Source organism: Henckelia pumila, chromosome 3, assembly GCF_033568475.1.
Source record: "Henckelia pumila isolate YLH828 chromosome 3, ASM3356847v2, whole genome shotgun sequence".
NCBI lineage: Eukaryota > Viridiplantae > Streptophyta > Magnoliopsida > Lamiales > Gesneriaceae > Henckelia > Henckelia pumila.
This window is the reverse complement of record NC_133122.1, coordinates 191463779-191482268: the sequence shown is the minus strand read 5'-3', so window position 1 is coordinate 191482268 and position 18490 is coordinate 191463779. Positions and strand designations below refer to the sequence as shown.

Sequence of the window (18490 nt, the reverse complement as noted above, 5' to 3'; positions counted from 1 at the left end):
CAATTTATCAAAAGGAATTATTATTATTATTTGTTAGGATCGGTTTGGAAGTTTGAACTTCCTAAAAGATGTTTAATAGTTGGGATAACAACCTATGAAATATGTACGCGTGTATCATATTATATATGTCAAAAGACACCATTATTATTATTGTTATTATTATTATGATAAAGACACCATTTTTTATCAATAGTAAATTAATAATCCGAGTTACAATATATGAGACGAAAAAAGAGAAGTTAACGATATTCCTACTGATCAGTGACGTTTGACTCCGGTTAAGTCTCGTGGCGGCCACGTGGCAACTTTAGTTAATTGGGGGACAGAACCGGAGAGGAGGAGTCGGCTGGCCCCGTGAAAACCATTTTCATTTGTTTCTGATGATTCGCTGGCCAGAGTTCTCGCTAATTGGCCGAGAAAACCCTAAAATCGAAATCAATTGCTGTGGTTTTATTTCATTTATAGCTCATTCTTCGATAGTGAAGAGCCCGAGTGATACAGCAGCCGCCTTTTTCTATCTCCCGGTATAAGATTGATTACTGTTCGGGTAAGTGGCTCCATCCTACTTTTATACTTCCGTTTGTGTGTATAGCTAGCTGTTACGGCTTTAACACCTGTAAGTTTCTTCAATTTATTGTATTTTCTTTTATTTTGGTTTTGCTGCGGTATTAGTGGACAAAGTCTCTGCTTTTAGGTGTGTTTTGTTAACTGTGATGGTCACCAGGGGAAGAGATTGTGAAAATCTTTGGCAAGTTGTTGCACCTCGTACACGGAGAGAAATATCGGGGATTTGTGAGCTTGTTATGGATGAATTAGGTTGAAGGAGAACTGTCGAATGAATTTGGTGGCCTCTAAATATGCTGAGAATTCTGAAATTTTCAATTTTTAGTGCTTATTTATATTTTGTTTGATTCCAATAGTTGTTGTTATGGGTCAAAAGTGTTAACGATGAATCATGCGTTTGACAGTCTTTTACTTTCTTTGTCTCTGAGGATCAAATGGGTTGAATAACTATAAATTTTAAATTTGATGTCAAGTAATGATAATAGAATGCTGCAACGGCTATATGGTGATATAGTTTGATATATTTGTGTATTTGTGGGCTTCCAGGTTCGGAAAAGGAAACTGGTTGATATCGGTTTAGATTCGTCTGGGAGTCGAACTATCTTGTTGGGCAAGCAAGTGTAATTGGCGACTTGTCTTCCTTCCAAACTTTGGGTCTTATTATACTTGTTTTCTACTTTCAATGGCCGAGGAAGGTCCATGGCCTGGTGGGCTTTCTTCCGGATTGGCTGTTGTGTTGAAGGATGAGGATAGGAGGGACAGTTATTGTAAAACCCATGTTGTTTCATATTGTGATAATTTTGGTGATCAATCTGTGGAAAGAACTCTTGAACATATTTTTAATCTTCCTCAGAAAACAATCAATCAACTGACAGGCCCTGTTGACCACACTGCCATCTGTTCAATAATAAAGAATGAATTTCTCAAGTACCATCCACAGTTAAATGCAGTCTTTAACACAATAAGAGACGGGGTATCTACAATTTGTGATAATTTGGACAGCCATATTGTTAGTCTGGATGAATATAGCATTTGTGGCGATATTCGAATTGTTAAACCATCTTTACTGATGGAGAGCCATGCTCTTTTCAGTAGTGCAAGGGCCAATGCCTGTGTATGGAAAGGAAAATGGATGTATGAAGTTATACTTGAAACGTGTGGCATACAGCAGCTTGGTTGGGCCTCTTCTGCTTGCCCTTTTACTGATCATAAAGGTGTTGGGGACGGAGATGATTCTTATGCTTATGATGGTAAAAGGGTCAGTAAATGGAATAAGGAATCCGAGCCCTATGGTCAGTCTTGGGTGGTTGGTGATGTGATTGGATGTTGCATAGATTTGGATTGCAATGAGATATTGTTTTATCGGAATGGCGTCTCACTTGGAGTTGCATTTGGTGGAATCCGAAAGATGGTCCCTGGATTAGGTTATTATCCTGCCATTTCCCTTTCTCAAGGTGAACGCAGTCAGTTGAATTTTGGAGGCCTTCCATTCAGATATCCCATCAAAGGCTTCCATCCCATTCAAGCTCCGCCCTCCTCACTGTCTTATGTTACTAACCTTTTTGATTGCTTTTCAAGGCTGTTACAAATTCAACGTCTAGAAAGGGCAGAAATCAATGCTGTTGAGAAGCTTAGAAGATTGAAAAGATTTGCATCATTTGATGTATTGTGTCACCCTGTCTCTGAAGGAATTTGCGAAGCGTTATTCTCTGCTCTCACCGTTGATATTGGGAGTGCAGAATATATAGGACATGGTCCATTGTTGTCATTCATGATGGAAGTCTTTGGAATCCACCCACCACATGACTATATAACTTTGGATAGACTGCTTGATTCCTTCCTTAAGTTTGAGGAGTCAAGATTATTGATAAAGCATGTACTAGAGGCGCTTTCATCTGAATGTAAGACAGCTTCTTTGGTTCTTTCAGAGTATCCTTATTCTGGATCATATATTTATCTAACTCTGGCATGCCACATCTTAAGGCGAGAAGAATTAATGGTCCTATGGTGGAAGTCTTCTGATTTTCATTTCTTGTTTGAGGGATTCCTTTCAAGAAAAAGTCCAAACAAAAATGATCTCCAATTTCTAATTCCTTCTGTTTGGTGGCCTGGCTCATGTGAGGATATATATAATGAGGATAGCATGGTGCTGACAACGACAGCTATATCAGAAGCAGTAAATAAGGTGTGCTTGACATGCTTTTCACATTTGCATCATTCATACTCTGTTTATAGAAGGTTATTTATGGTTTTTTATTGCCTCTTGAAACCTGAGCTGATATTTCTTTGTTTAGCCTGCATGATCTCTGTTATGGTGGCTACTTATCATAATTATTTACAGGTCTCCAGTCTCACAATTTTCATTTGAAGCAACTTAAATATATATTTTTCGTCATATGACATGCTTTACCACCCTTATTCAGATAGAAGAGAAGCAAAGAGATCTCTGTCGCTTGGTGATGCAGTTTATACCACCAGTTGAACCTCTTCAATTGCCTGGCTCAGTGTTTCGGACATTTTTACAGAATATTTTACTGAAGAACAGGGGTGCAGATCACAATTTACCACCCCCTGGAGTTTCAAGCAACTCAGTTCTTGTTTCCTTGTTTACTGTTATTCTCCATTTTCTGTCAGAAGGCTTTGCTGTGGGTGATATTTATGGCTGGATCAAGGGCTCGGGGACTGATTCAGGAGCTGGTGTAGGTTTCCTTCACAGAGGTGGCCAACAAAGTTTTCCTACTGGCCTTTTTCTGAAGAATGATCCTCATCGAGTTGATATTTCCAGGCTTGGAGGATCTTACGGTCATATATCAAAGCATCATCCTGTTAGCGATGATCAGGAAGAGGAAGTTATTCGGTGGGAAGAAGGGTGCACAGATGATGAAGAAACCAGAGTAACACATTTTACTGTTCAGAAACCATGTTGCTGTTTCACTTATGATGTAGATTTATCAAAAAACACTAAAGATCCCATCAGATATTTAGCAAAAGGTTCTCGTGGAAGTTGCAGCTCCATTTCAGAGAGACCTTCTCATGTTACAGCTGAATGCAGTGCAGGAAATCTTAATGACGAGATTGCTGATAAACCAAGCACTAGTGACCACTCTGATCCTGAGTTCGCCTTCCGACCTATGCAGAACTTGAGAGTGTTAACTAGAGATAACACATTGTCTTCAGCTACTTTGAAGGAGGAGGAACTTTTAGATGCTATGCTTTTGTTGTATCATTTGGGTCTAAAACCAAACTTTAAGCAGGTCAGCTAATCTCTGTTCACCTCTTTTTCTTTGGGCATGGATATGATTAGATCAATAATATTACCTCATATGTTTGCTGTACTGTGACGTGCAAAAAATGCAAAGACAATTTGCATTTTGAATGTAAAATTAGAAGATGCTAGATCAACTTTTGAACATACAGAAAAATCTAGTAAGTAGTATCACTCACTCTCCGCCGATGCTCATTGTGCCATATATTTTAGCATGTTTGTTTTTATAGCCTTCCCCCCCCCCCCCCCCTCCTCTTTGGCATCTGGAAATGCAAAACCAATATTTCCTGAATATACTCAGTAATCTGTAACTATTTTGTGTTTCCGTTATTTTTCTATCTGCATAAACTGGGCTCCGGTTCTGTGATATTTAATGAGGCTTGGCGTTCGTTTATCTCTCTTTAATTGAGTAGTAGAGATGCTCTTTCATTATAAAACTACCCTTTTACCTTTATTTGAAACATTTTACGCAAAACAAAATTGTAATTTGGACTATAAATCAAGGCAGTGGTGGAATATTTAGGTAGCAAGTCTGTGCATGTTCTTGGTTGATGGCCACTTCTTCATGGAATACTCTACCATAAATTTATGGCTTGGGTGCAGGAAAAAAGTCATGGTAAATAATCTGTCCATGTTTAGTTTACCGGTTTCTGAACAGAGTAGGAGCTATGCTGGTGGGGGAGCTATAATTAATACTAGGGTCACGATGCACGCGTTGCGTACTTGTAAAGTCTTTTTTGTAATAAAATAGATTTATACCAAATTAGTGGTAATATCATAATTGTATAAATTAATGAGGGACCATACTGAAATTTGAGAGCAAGTCCAAAGAAAAAGAAAAATAAAAAAAATGATAAAAAGAAACAAAAAAAAGGAGCCATACCATGAGACCAATTGCCGGTCTCATGGTCTCCCCCCTAATATAGAATAGTAGATAGTAGATATATACTGACAAGATCCTTGTATATGTTGACTGCATAGGAACTTTGCGCCATTCATTTACTATTTCTTTCTTTGGAATCATGTCAGTGACTATCCATGTCGCTGCTCCTCTATTTAATCAGTTTGAAACTTGTGTGCATGGGCTTCTGGTCTGTCGGTCTATGTTGGGCATATTTTACTTTTTTTAATTCTTTTCTCTCTCCCATGTTACTCTAAGAAACACAACAATGGCCAACCATGGCTGTTACAGGTATGATAATGTGTGGAACACATGTATTTTTATATCTGTCTCGGTGGAAAAACTTCTTGAACACCTTTTAAAAAGATACTCTTTGCATTCTAGGTGTCATCTTTCATGTCTCGTCAGTCGCAATCGATTTCACTCTTGGAGGAGACAGACAGACAAATCAAAGAGAGCATTTATGAGGACCAGGTGAAGCGGTTGAAGGAAGCTCGCAGTGTTTATAGGGAAGAGGTTATGGACTGTGTCAGACATTGTGCCTGGTACTAATTCCTGTTTGGACGCATACATTTTGTATGTATAATCAGTTAATTGTACTAATACTTCCCTCTTCCTTCAGGTTCTACATTTCTTTTACTCATTTTTTTTTTTACAGTTTCCTTCAACTGTCCTCTCTCTTACTTCATCAGGGTTTATCCAAATGATTGATAAATAAAATTTTTATTCTGTACAAGATGAAATTGAAGTACTAATTGAGAGCAAAGAGAGATATTTGATGATGCGATCAAAACTTTAATTATTGATATCATGGTTGGAAATTCAATACCATGAATGAAGAAGCGTAATATCAATGGCTGAGGTAGTCAATCATAGAATACATAAGTTACATGCTAATTACTGTGGCAGGTGGAAAATTGTATTCGAGAGGAACAGAAACTTGACTGTTTTGTGGGAGAAGAATATCTTTTGAGAACTTTTCTGCAAATTATCGAGGGTAAACACTTTAAAATAATATGCTTAATATATCTTATATGTAATGCCATTTGACAGGTATCGCCTTTCTCTTTTCTCGCGTTGGAAGCAGAGGGGGATGTATGCAGTATGCATGTGGATTGTGCAGTTGCTTCTTGTTCTTAGCAAAATGGACTCGATCTTCATCTACATTCCTGAGTATTATTTGGAAACTATGGTATTGTCTCCTTTCTTCATGTCTATTGACAATCGTCTCCTTTCTTCATGTCTATTGACACATTTTGTCTTCTTTTTGTTGCTGATATACTGTATTTTCCTTTCCCATCATGAACTTTGAACATTCTATTCATGGCTTGTCAGAAATAAATATGTTTTCTGTGCTTGGAAAGATTTTTGGGTAATAGAAGGTGTCTCCATATCTTTGATGACCTTTCCAGATTTAGAACATTGAGCAAGTAGAACTCCTAGTTTTACAGTTTTCCTCCCTTAAGTTTATTATATAATTGAATTTAGTGTACACCCTGGTTTTCTTTTTTCAAGTTGGGTCTTGGGATATCCATTCAAGATTACTTTGAAGTGTCTCCGCGGAAATATGAATTGTCCTTTTTTTAAAATTAAATAATTTCTTTGCTTCTTGCAGGTTGATTGCTTTCATGTTCTGCGTAAGAGTGATCCTCCATTTGTTCCTGCCACAATATTAATCAAGCAGGGGCTTGCCTCATTTGTATGCACTTCATCTCCTTATCTGTTCTCTTCTCTTTTTTTTTTCTTTTCGAATATTGGGGTTGAGGTAGGGGTTTTTTTTTGAACTTGCTCTTACTCTCCCAATTTGCTCCACCTACAATTGAATTTAAATTTTTCAAAAGAAAAATGACTACACACTTGTTGGACTTGTAATTCTGTTTCTTCTTTAAATTACTCATGCCACACAAGATTGCTTTATCCAGAACTGTTAAAAGATTGCAGATCCTGCCACTGAAATTTATCTAGTACCTCAGTCGAGTTGGTTTTATAAATAATGGAATTTCTGTTTTTCAGGTTACATTTGTTGTTACCCACTTTAACGATCCAAGGATCTCCAGCGCTGAGCTTAGGGATCTTCTTCTCCAGTCTATTTCTGCATTGGTACAGCACAAGGAATTTTTAGCTGCTTTTGAATGCAATAAAGCAGCAACCCTGCGAATGCCAAAGGCTTTACTGTCAGCATTTGATAATCGGTCCTGGATCCCTGTAACTAATATACTTTTAAGGTTATGTAAGGGTTCTGGCTTTAGATTTTCAAAACATGGAGAGTCGTCGTCGTCGTCTGTATTATTTCAGGTAATTATGAATATATGTGCCTCGTTATAAGGCTCACATAACATACTGTATTGTTTCTGGATTTATCCATCTCTTGTATTAAATGCATTCTCTTGTTCAAATTGTCTGTTGAACTAGAAATTGTTGCGGGAAGCTTGCGCCAGCGATGATAAATTATTTTCAGCTTTTCTCAATCGCTTATTTAACACTCTCAGCTGGGCTATGACTGAATTCTCTGTCTCTATACGGGAAATGCAAGAAAATTACAAGGTATTAGTTGTTTTGTTGATATCTCATCGCCTTTTTCTTTTTTTTTTAATCTGATTTGAAATTGGTTTTTGGATACCTCATTCCTTTCTTTTTTGACTGATTTGAAATTGATTGATGCAACGTTCCAGGCAATGGATTTTCAGCACAGGAAATGTGGAGTTATATTTGATCTTTCGTGCAACCTTGCAAGGATATTAGAATTTTGTACGCGTGAAGTACCTCAAGCTTTTTTGACAGGAATCGATACAAATTTGCGAAGGCTGACTGAGTTGATTGTCTTTATATTGAACCAATTAATTGGTGCAATTGATCCTGAAGTTTTTGACATGTAAGGTTTTGTGTGAGTGTATTAACTCTTGCTTTATTCTTGTGCATAGAGTCTTTTTGCTGAATTTCTTTTTCCATCTCTCTCTCTCTCTCTCTCTCTCTCTCTCTCTCTCTCTCTCTCTCTCTCTCTCTCTCTCTCATATATAATTATAGATTTTCAATGAATGATTATGTCAAATTAAGAACCTTACTTTGTAGTGCTAATGTGTGATTTATCTCTCATGTACTTTGTGGAACAACCATATGACACCTATGTTTCATGGTAATTTACAGATCACTTAGGAGACCTGGCCAATCCGCGGAAAAGGTCAACAAGGGCACGATTTTAGCGCCTCTTGCTGGCATTATTTTGAATTTGTTGGATGCTATTAGAGAGACGGATGATAGTGATCAAAATGATATTGTTGCAATCTTCGCTAGCATGGACTGTGCCGATATCATTCTCTATGGATTTCAAAGTCTACTTGATTACAACGGGGTAAGTTAAAATTTGGTATCGGTATAAGTATATTGGCGCTCTATTTCATCAATTTCATGTTCTTATTCACGACTGCCTTCAGTAACTCGGGGATTATGATATAAAGCTGTGTTATGCGTAAATAAATGAGAAAATCTGTCGTAAACCTATGCTTGGAGTTCACGAGTTTGGGTGGGGCTGGTTATTTCGTGTAAAGAATAGGAAGAAGGAAGAAAAGATTTAAGCGAAAAGAGGGTAAAAGGGAAACCAAATACTGGGGGATGGGGGTGAGAACTTTATTTTGTTATCTGCTTTTCTCTTTTTTTACTTTCTGCTTTTCTCTTTTTTTACTTTCTTAAAAAATAGTTGACATTTGATAGACGAGTTAATTGTAGATCCAACTGCAAAATTCAATGATTTCTCAGGAAGTTCAATGTAAACGCGAATACCAGATAGAGTTTAAGAACTTGGACAAATCTCGTAGGTTTAGATGCTCTTTATCTGAATTCTTCTTATCTTTTGGAATATAATACCTATTTCGGCTCGAGGGCTATCTCATATATGTAGGTGAAGGTGTGGCTCCTATACATTTACAAAGTAACTGTTCCAAATGAATTGTCTATTCTCTTGATTATTTTGATGTGGGCTTGGATAAATGATTTGTCTATAAATTTATTAGGCGAGCTCATTCAAAGGGGAAGACTATATAGATAATTTGGCAAAACTGGAGAACTTCTCAAGCCTTTTGATCTGCCAGACAGAGTTGCAAGCACTTGAGAAGAGGATAAACGGGGGAGATTCAGAAACTGATGATCGTATATGCTGCATATGTTATACTAAGGAAGCAAATGCTTGTTTCGTACCTTGTTCTCATGTTTCTTGCTACAGTTGCATATCGAGGCACCTCCTCAACAGCCCAAGATGCTTCTTTTGCAATGCAGCAGTTGCTGAGGTTGTTAAGCAAGATTCTAAACTTGTTTGAAATCTTCCAAAAGGTAGCATTTCCTTTCGGTTTAGAAGGTGCCTTAGTTTGTTATATATATATTTTAAAAAGTAGTTCTTATATATAGAATAATACCTCAAAGGAAAAAGAGACTGCAGAAGGTAAATTTGAAATGAAATTATAAGGTATTTTATTTTATTTTATAGTTGCTGGTGCATAGTGTATTTATTGGCTTGAAAAGGTGAATAAAACCGATAGGATTCACTCCTATGGATTGGTGAATTTTGTAGCCAAAGTTGAGGGCATTACCTTGTAAATATGAGGTGTAATTTTGAATTGTGGGAAATGAAATCTTTTCAAGTCTCTCTGATAGTGTTCATTGTTGTGTTGTGTTGTGTTGTCTATACCTGTGACTGTCGCATAATCCAATGGCAATGAAGCATATACCCTTTGGATACAACATTGTGCTCTTCCAAGTGTGTACCATGAACAGAAGATCTGGCTTTTGCTGTTTTTGGGATGGTTCAACATGATGTGTCTTTTGTCGGTAAGAAACTTGCCATAACAAAAATATCTGGCTTGGACTTGAGAACTGCTTTCGGGAGCCAGGACGACGGTGGACCCATAGAGGATCGTGAAATGGTATCATTTGCACAAAAAAAAAATGGTTTTAGGTAACGAACAGTTGCATGTATAAAGTGAAATGGGATCGCACCTAGAAAATCCCCGAAAAGTTTGCGTTACGGCAGGCTTCGTCTTGGTAAGGATGCACAGTACCATAAAACATGTAAAAATTAATTATCGATAATTTAATAATCTATTTAAATTAATATTTTTTCTTAGTCTTGAGTGACAGATCCCTTTGTTAAAATAATAGCTTCAATAAATTAACAAAACAGTAACCTGTTATGAAACCAAGTATGGCTCGATGATAGCACTTGGAAGATGTCTTCTATGATATATGCAAAATACAGGTCAATTTTCACAAAACTTAGCTTTGAAATATGTATGCTATGAATTTAATTTCATAATAGCAAGCATATGAGTTGATGGCAAAGTAGTATTCAAGCCAAGCCTCTTTAAGATTGTGTTTTTGGATAAAAATGCTTTTGATTTAACAAAGAGATCAGCAAAATGGAAGATCACGGAAATAGGCTAAAATGCTACAAGTTAATGAATAGGAGGTTTGTCGGTCAATGCTAGTAGATTATGTTACATATAACATCCTCCTAACTCGCGTTAAGACCACCTAAAAATTCAACATCTACAAATGCTCAACACCTAATTCAGCCATTTGCGAACCGTCCTCCGTGGAATAACTCCATTTCGACTTCACCCACCATCAATCTTCTCAAGAGGCTTAAAAAATTTGCGCCTGCAGAACACGTAGTCAACACCGATCCTTATCAAACTAGAGAAATGAAGCCTTTTCAATGTGGTTAAATGTCCATAAAAATAAGATCCTTGGAATTCTGTGTGGTTCCTCGCATGTAAAAATCGGATGTTCTGTGAATTTAAACAAATGCCAAGAATTTGATGATAATTTACAATTGTTTTTTGGTTTTTGGGTGTGTTTGAGAGACAGGGAAACGAGACATGAACTCACATTATTCCTGTTTTTCATGCTGACTGCTTGGGGAGTCTCTGGAATCAAAGCCAAAACACTTGAAAAGTGCTTTTTTCGCTAGGCCGAGATAGCTGCAAGGATGGTTTGGATGTCGGAAAATCCTCGAGAACATCGAATCTTTTCCGGAAGGTTCTTCGACAATTTGATCTTCATCTCTACTAGTCCCTCCACTTGTTCCGGCATCCCTCCTGACCCTCATGTCTTCCACCTACCAGGATAACAGCTTTAGCATGGTATATCCCATCCAATCAAATCAAATTGCTATGAATTATCTACAGGAACTAGCATCGACTTATCAAGATAAGAGTCAGAGTGCAAATGAGATTTTTCCTGAAGAGCCAAGTATTAAACTCAAACTAAAATTGTTCCAATATTTTTTGTTCTTGGCCTCATGAGCCATTTGTAAACATGCACAATATATCATACAAATCGTTTAAGAAAAATTCAGCTCAAGCTCCAACTGTCTAAAAAAACAAGCTGAGCTCAATTTGAGGTCTAGCTAGAGCTGGATACAAACCCAGAATCTGCCCTAATAAAATGGAGCTTGGATATAGCAGTATGTGTGGTATTCGGCTCAATTGGACTTGTTTACATCCTAATATTATAAAGGTCATACAATATAATCATCATCTTATCTTTAAGAGGGCACTTGAACAAATTCAGACTGATAAACAGGCTAAATGAAACACCAGTTTCAAGTACAGCTCTCCTTCAAGCAAGCATTCATGTCACCAAAATAATTACGCAACCTTAATCTATTCAACATGCATATGGAGTTCATTGATTTGCAAGAATTTTTTTTCAAAAACACACACACACACACACATCTTAAAATAACAAACTATTTTGCTAACGAATGCTACTTGACTGGGCCACTGAGCCGCTAGATCAGTTTGATCAAATTCTCAAAGTTGTCTTCTGAGGCATTTATGCAGCTAGAGAATTACTTTTAGGCTCTGGCTAAACTATGGTATTTTAAGCATCGTGACCAGCTGTGCATTATATACACAAAAAAATTGAATCTTTTTCAACCTTGGAACATAATCTTTCTTCTAACTCAAACTTCATCAGTTGTCCCTGAGAAATCCAAAGTAAAGCAAATTAAATTCAATAAATTCTCGCTCTTGCTGCTTAATTAAAATTCAGAGGACGCTACAAAATTCGTTAATAACAGAAATTAATTAGTTTCTGAAAAATCTGAAAAATTATTATTCTTGAGAAGTTAGATCCTCGATACATCAATAACCAGCCAAAAGTGTTTGCTCCCTCGAAGTAGCTTCAAATAAACTTCTTGAAATTTTGTAATTTTTCTCAGAAAAATCCATGAAGTATAAACAATAGACAAAATTTAATTCAAGATTTTGACTCCATGTTAGGCCATATAGCTAAGTGGAGAGCTCAAACACAAAAGCCTAGAATTATAGGTAGGATGAACCTCGAGCATATCAGTCCCTCAGTAATTACTGGGGAGCTAATTTCTATCACAACCTCGGACCACCGTAGCCCACTCTAAATGATTTTCATTTGCTGCATGACATACACCTTAATCCAGTCTACAATGTGACCTACCACTCTAAATGATTTTCATTTGCTGCATGACATACACCTTAATCCAGTCTACAATGTGACCTAATTGTACACTTTCTCGAGTCATCCCTTGCGCTGAGCTGACCATCGACCAAAGCAAAGCCCAAATTCACTCCATCATTCATTTTCTTTTTCGAGATAATTTATCAATTTTGTAGGATCTGGCAATCACAATCATTTACACAGCTAAAGACGGCATAATCAGCAAGAAAACCTATCATCAAGTAACATATTTTCCTTCACTACAAATCAAGAATACAAATATTGACCTCACATTGCTCGAATGTTTCCACAAACCATCTATTAAAACTGCGAAAACAAAAGAAAAGGATAATCTTGGTACTGGATATCAATATCATCGACATCCCAAATATTTTAATCAAACATGCAAAAAAAAAAGATCACAAATTTTACAAGATTCATCAAGGAAATGAAAAAGAATACGCCGATACAAATTTCCAACCAGAGAAAAATAAACGAAAAATAGAAAAGAAAAAAGCTTGTGCATTACCAGACTTAAAAAAGAGAAAAAACTAAATAAAGAAAACCACCTAACCTTGGATTTCCTATTGGAAGAACTGGGTTTACTGAGATGGGCCGGGACGGCAGCGGCGGAGTAAGTTGACGGCGAAGCAGCTGTGGCGGAACCCGGGCTGATAGAATCATCTGACGTGAACACAGTGAACCCAAAAAAGAGGAGAATAACGAGAAGAACTGTGACAAGAAGATGGATCCATATTAGCCATGGGATTTTGAAGCTTTGTATGATCAGTTCATCCCCAAACTGCTCCATTCCCCGTTCAACTCCAACGAAATCGATTGATTTCTACACAGTAAACGGGGAAAACATCGAAAAAAGAACCAAAAAAACAAAGACAAAAAAAGGTAAAAAGTAAGTGTGAGAGAGAAGCGGAGAAGAGAAGGATTTGACAGCAGAGTGACCCCTGGGATTGGATTTCTTTTAAGAATGCCGACTCTAATATTTTGCCCCCTCCTTACGCATTTATGATGCTATATTTATCATATTGTTATTACATGAAAGTTGTAATATTTTATTAACTTTGATATAAAAAATTATATTTTTTATTACAACTCATTTCACTAATATAAATTTGTGAGATCATTTTACAAAAAATATATTCTTCATTCATTTAATTATTTAATAATTTTCTTAGGTGTTTTGAGTTAAATATTAATTCAAGTCAACCTATATTTCACGACAATTGGTCAGGAAATTTATCTCAATTAATTTTAAAGAAACTTTTCTGGTCGTGTATATAACATAATTTATGTAATTTCAATTATAAATCCTTTTAATTATATATTGATGGGTAATATCCAATTTATTTATTTAAGCATGTTAAATTAAATTGGTTAAGCACCCATTAAGTTATAAAAGTTAATACATATGTACTGAAAAAGCTCATAAACCATCATATAAAAAATCTATAAAATAAGGGATAGACTCCATTTTTCTCTGCAACTTTTTTTTAAAAAAAAACTTTTGAGTAATACGGATTTTGAGCATTAGAAGATAATTGGGTATATTAGTTTTACTCATGACGCAAATTAAATAACGATATACTTTATATATATATATATATATATATATATATAATTATTATTTTAAGCATTTATTGTTTTGTCCTTCATAAGTAAATAATGATATGAAGTCGATGCATGCCGCTTGTCATGTGATATTGAAATATATATATATATAATATTTTGATTTTTTAGAGAATATTCTTATATTTATTTGATAAAATAATTGTTTAGTCGGTTTGCACTTGCCTATTTACGTAATTCATTTTGGTTTTTTTTTTCGATTTCTATTTCAAAAATATATAATTCAGTATCTGAATCTTTTTTTTTCATTTCAATTTTTTTTTATAAAAATGGTTTGCTTATTTCGATTCGATTTTAACAACTATTTAAATTAATAATAAAACATATTTTAGAATATAATTTATTATTTTTTAGATAATTAATTTTTTAAATCAAAGCTATAACATGAAAACTAAATGAATTAAATAAACGAAAATATGGTCTGCAAAGTTAAGAATATATAGTACATACAACCACGTACATATATATGCTATGGTTCATCGATTTTGTTTCATAGAAATACGATCATATTTTGCATATATATGAATATGATCATATCTTGCATATGTATTGTCGGGCTTTAAATTGATATTAGATCAGTTCATTTCCTGTTGACACTTGCCTAGCCTACTTAGAGGTGATTTTATGCTACACGAAATGAAACCACCTTATCTTTTTTTCAGATGTTCGCGCAAACATCATGTAAATGACAAGAAAATTATAGGCGAGATTCACATGATTTTTTTTTTTTAAAATGATGTTCGCGCGAACATCTTAATAAAACACAAAATAGAGTATATTTCACCCAGTGTAACATAGAATCACCCCCTACTTAAATGTTCCAATGTAGGGGAATGTCTATGCACTGTTCATGTGCTAGATCCAACGACCCATTTTTTTGCATTTGAGATGTTCGTGCGAACATCTCAAATGCAAAACAAAGTCGGCCGTTGAATCTAGAGGTGACAAATTTTACATAAATCCCGACCCGTCCCGAACTTTTTCCGACCCGATCAATTTCGGGATCGAGATCGGGATAGGCAACTCTTTCCGACGGGATTTTCGACCCGATCCGAATATAAAATTTTTAATAATATTTTTTAATTAAAAAAATAGTTTTTTAAATTTTATGTTTTAATATTAATGTTTTATAATTATATACCATATAATTTTTTTATATTTATCTTTTTTAATATTAACATTGAGTTATAAATTTTTATTTTGTTTTTTTTATTAATCAAGCAGTTATTTTAGTTTATTTGTAATATACTAAAAAATGTTTTAATTTTTTCATGGTTATATATAAAAAAATTTAATTTATTTGTAATGCATTAAGAAATTGTTTGATTTTTTTTCATATATTTTTTTAAAAAAATATTTTCATATAAATTTTTTTTTAAAAAATATTATTCGGGATTACCCTCTCCCGACCCGACGGGATCCCGAATGTTCGGGATCCCGAACATTCGGGTCCCAACACTTCTCGGGTGCGGGATCGGGAGAAAAAATATATCTCAATTTCTATCGGGACGAAAATCGGGTAAGGGGATTACGTGACGGTCCCGATCCGATTCCACTCCTAGTTGAATCCGCAGTACCCGAATGAGATAGCATAAACTGCTCCCAATGTAGATAGGTATCTGAATGCACTGTTGCATATGAGGCAGCTTGTGTTTTCTGCTTCAAAAACAACGTTGTTTGCGGCTGCCGCCGTTCGTTGTTGCATACAAAGGCAAAGGCATGCATAATTAATGAAGTGAATAAAGAATAAGGATGGGAAGAGGTCTAAACAAAGACAAAGGTATAATTATCGAGTATATATTTAGCTTCCAACATTGGAGAAAACTATCCTCAATGTGATTTCTTCACTTTTTAACGTGCAACACAGAGTAAATTAGTGTTTAATTTTTTGTTTGCATTCCAAAAATTCACACAAAGTCGACTAATTCCGTTTTTTTAAATATACATGTAACATAGCTTTAATTTATCAAAGGAATAATAGTCAAGAATATTGATATCGAAGTTTGCTCATTTTGTATTTTGGTCTTGTAAGTAGGGACGGAGTCACATATAGTTTAGTCAGGGTGACCCGAATTTTTTTTAAATTTTTTTATAAATATTAATTTTAGGAAATTTTGGGTTAATTTGATATTAGTTTGGGTGGTTCGATTCAAAAGGTTGAATAATTCTAGAGTTTAACATTTTAGTCCGTATAATTTAAGAATTCTGGCTCCGTGATTGTTTGTAACTTTGATTATGTTTTGATTTGTAATTTTTTTAGGGTTGACACGACATCAAATAATTCGATGTCATACGTCAGTATTTTTTCACGTCGTATCAACGTTTCACTAAAAAAAATATTAAAAATCGAGATAATGGACAGTCCTTAAAGATATGTACAAACGTATGAATTTTGGCTAACGTAGATTACATACTATTGCATTAAAAACTGCGGTTGTTGCATTGCACCACAAAAAATAATAATAATAATGGACAACTATTTTTTTCTTCCTCTTTTTTTTTTATATCTAGTGTGTGACTGCTCAAATTTGGAACTATTTTCAATATCGAGTGAGGAAGAAAGGGGGAGAAACCAGAGATGACTTTGGGTCTGATTAACGCTAATCCGGTGGTTCACGCTAAGAAGGAGAGGCACGCCCGCACCGACGACGATGACTTTCTTGCCGTCGATCCTCTCGAAATCTATGATATCCTTCCATTTTTTGAAATCTTCGATTTGTTTAATGTAAATTACTGTTTAATGTGTGTGATCCTTCACTGTAATTGAACACAACATGTGAGGGATATTCGAGATCCGGAGCATCCGTATTCGCTGGAGCAGCTCAGCGTGCTTTCTGAGGAGTCTGTAACTGTGGATGAGAAGCTCGGACGCATTCTGTAAGTATTGTAGTTGAGCCTATATGTTCTAATGAAAGTGCGCAAATTTTTACTTGGAATGATTAAATTTCTAGCTCCCTGTATTGAAAACGATTGGTTTTTGGTTAAGTTCTTGTTTTCTTCATTCAAGATGAAATTGAAGTCTAGCTCCTTGTGGTTGAGTTGTGTGTCAATCAATATTCAGTTCATTTCTGTATTATCTTTGTCTACTTGTTGTTTATTTGTGACAGGATAACCTTTACGCCAACTATTCAGCACTGCAGCATGGCCACAGTGATTGGTCTGTGCCTAAGGGAGAAGTTGAAAGACTGTTTTCCTCCACATTTTAAGGTTGGTTTTTGCATCTGCAAAAATATTTCCTTTTGTCGATGCAAGTGCTTGACTGGGGAGTGATGGCTTTTATATTGGTTGGAAAGCTTGTAATATAGGTGGGGGTGAGGAGGGGTAAGAGGAAGTGAACTTGCTTATCTGTAAGGTTTGAGATTGAATAATGATTTCCTTTTCAAAAACTTTATCTACCACGAAACTTCCAATTTCGTTTCTTCATTAAAATGCTGAAGGATTTTAGGCAATTTGATCACAAGATACTCTGTTTTAATGAATTAATAAACGGTTAAGCCACTTGAGGAGAATGCTGGGGTTGCATCTCTGGATGTTACTCTTTGAAATTCTTTTCTACCTTTTCCATTGTAGTGATAATGGTTCGCATAAATGTTAAATTTTATGCATGCATGTGATCTCACAGGTGGATATAAAGGTGGCTCCTGGATCTCATGCAAATGAAGAATCAGGTGATAACACCAAAGAGCTAATGCATCTATATCATTAGTGATGGTCATCTTTCCCTTTATTTGCTCATTTACAAATATTAGTGAACAGTATGCAAATATATGCGGCAAGCAGAGGTAAGGATAGGATTGGAGATCCTGTATAGTTTATTGCTTGATGGGCTTTCTTGGTCATTTCTTCAGTTTCAACCATACAAACCACTCACTACCCGCAAAGATGACAAATGGGAAAAAAAGAAGATTGGAATAAGAAACCTCAATCTGAAATATTAAAGGATATCTATCTTGATGACTTGAGAAAATAAATCTGGGTAGCATCGTTGATTGTAAATCATATTCATTGATTACTTGTCTACAATGTGTAAATCAGCTACCGCTTACTGTTTTTTATTTGAACTTGTGTATGGATCAACAACACTCACTTGGCAAACTTTTGTGATGTAGAATGAAAATAAATAAAGCAACACCACAAGTTTGTTTCAGTCGAACCTGCTTAGCGTGTAGCTTCTGAGGAATCTTCTTAAAAACATTTATATAATGCTTCTCTTTCTTCAGTTAACAAGCAGTTGAATGATAAAGAAAGAGTTGCTGCAGCATTAGAGAATCCTAATCTTCGCCAACTTGTCGAAGAATGCCTTTATTCTAGTGAACTTTGAGCACTGAGTTCACCCTTCTCTACCGAGTAAGTTGTACAGGTTGTCCTCGTGTTCTTGCGTATAGCAAGAGTTCGTTGTATGTGTGTTGTATTTTATCTGATGCTGAATTACTGGTGGTTTCATGCTCTCCCTTTTGAATAGGGAGAACCCCTTTGAAAGCCTCACCACACTTCCCATGAATGTACAATTACGGTAGTTTTAATCAGAATTTATTCTAGTTAGGAGTTTGTCTTCTGCATTAACCCAAAAGAAATATCGAATATCACACTTGTGACTTATCATAATCACAATGTTGTGTATTGATTGGTTTTTTACTCGATCCGAAAAA

The 18490-nt window shown here is 35.5% G+C and overlaps 3 protein-coding genes across 8 annotated transcripts; 2 read left to right on the top strand and 1 right to left on the bottom strand.

Annotated features, from left to right (window-relative positions):
* The first annotated feature begins 232 nt into the window (after window positions 1–232).
* LOC140886997 (E3 ubiquitin-protein ligase RKP) lies at window positions 233–10701 on the top strand. Of its 4 annotated transcripts, XR_012151741.1 has the most exons (13): window positions 233–547; window positions 1111–2749; window positions 2988–3818; window positions 5115–5275; window positions 5784–5922; window positions 6346–6429; window positions 6744–7025; window positions 7143–7274; window positions 7403–7602; window positions 7875–8079; window positions 8738–9053; window positions 9442–9761; window positions 10587–10692. XR_012151741.1 is itself a non-coding variant. In XM_073293978.1 (12 exons), the coding sequence occupies exons 2-11, from the start codon at window positions 1247–1249 to the stop codon at window positions 9038–9040; spliced, it is 3840 nt and encodes a 1279-aa protein (XP_073150079.1). In that variant the 5' UTR covers window positions 233–547; window positions 1111–1246; the 3' UTR covers window positions 9041–9053; window positions 10587–10701. The 4 variants fall into 4 exon arrangements, 3 of the variants coding, with proteins under 3 accessions (XP_073150079.1, XP_073150078.1, XP_073150077.1); XM_073293978.1 differs by lacking the exon at window positions 9442–9761 and having other exon boundaries at window positions 10587–10701; XM_073293977.1 differs by lacking the exon at window positions 10587–10692 and having other exon boundaries at window positions 9442–9795.
* On the bottom strand, window positions 10085–13182 carry LOC140886998 (uncharacterized). 2 transcript variants are annotated; one of them, XM_073293979.1, is made up of 4 exons: window positions 12772–13182; window positions 11661–11705; window positions 10608–10836; window positions 10085–10376 (listed from the first exon to the last, which is right to left on the bottom strand). In XM_073293979.1, exons 1-3 carry the CDS (start codon window positions 13006–13008, stop codon window positions 10609–10611), a joined length of 510 nt encoding a protein of 169 aa, XP_073150080.1. In that variant the 5' UTR covers window positions 13009–13182; the 3' UTR covers window positions 10085–10376; window position 10608. The 2 variants fall into 2 exon arrangements, with proteins under 2 accessions (XP_073150080.1, XP_073150081.1); XM_073293980.1 differs by lacking the exon at window positions 11661–11705 and having other exon boundaries at window positions 10088–10376.
* A 3188-nt stretch (window positions 13183–16370) lies between these two features.
* Window positions 16371–18404, top strand: LOC140892187 (protein AE7-like 1). Of its 2 annotated transcripts, none has more exons than XM_073300985.1 (5): window positions 16371–16529; window positions 16614–16718; window positions 16949–17048; window positions 17464–17509; window positions 17598–18034. In XM_073300985.1, the coding sequence occupies exons 1-5, from the start codon at window positions 16420–16422 to the stop codon at window positions 17777–17779; spliced, it is 543 nt and encodes a 180-aa protein (XP_073157086.1). In that variant the 5' UTR covers window positions 16371–16419; the 3' UTR covers window positions 17780–18034. The 2 variants fall into 2 exon arrangements, with proteins under 2 accessions (XP_073157086.1, XP_073157087.1); XM_073300986.1 differs by lacking the exon at window positions 17598–18034 and adding an exon at window positions 18062–18404 and having other exon boundaries at window positions 16375–16529.
* The last annotated feature ends 86 nt before the right edge of the window (window positions 18405–18490 follow it).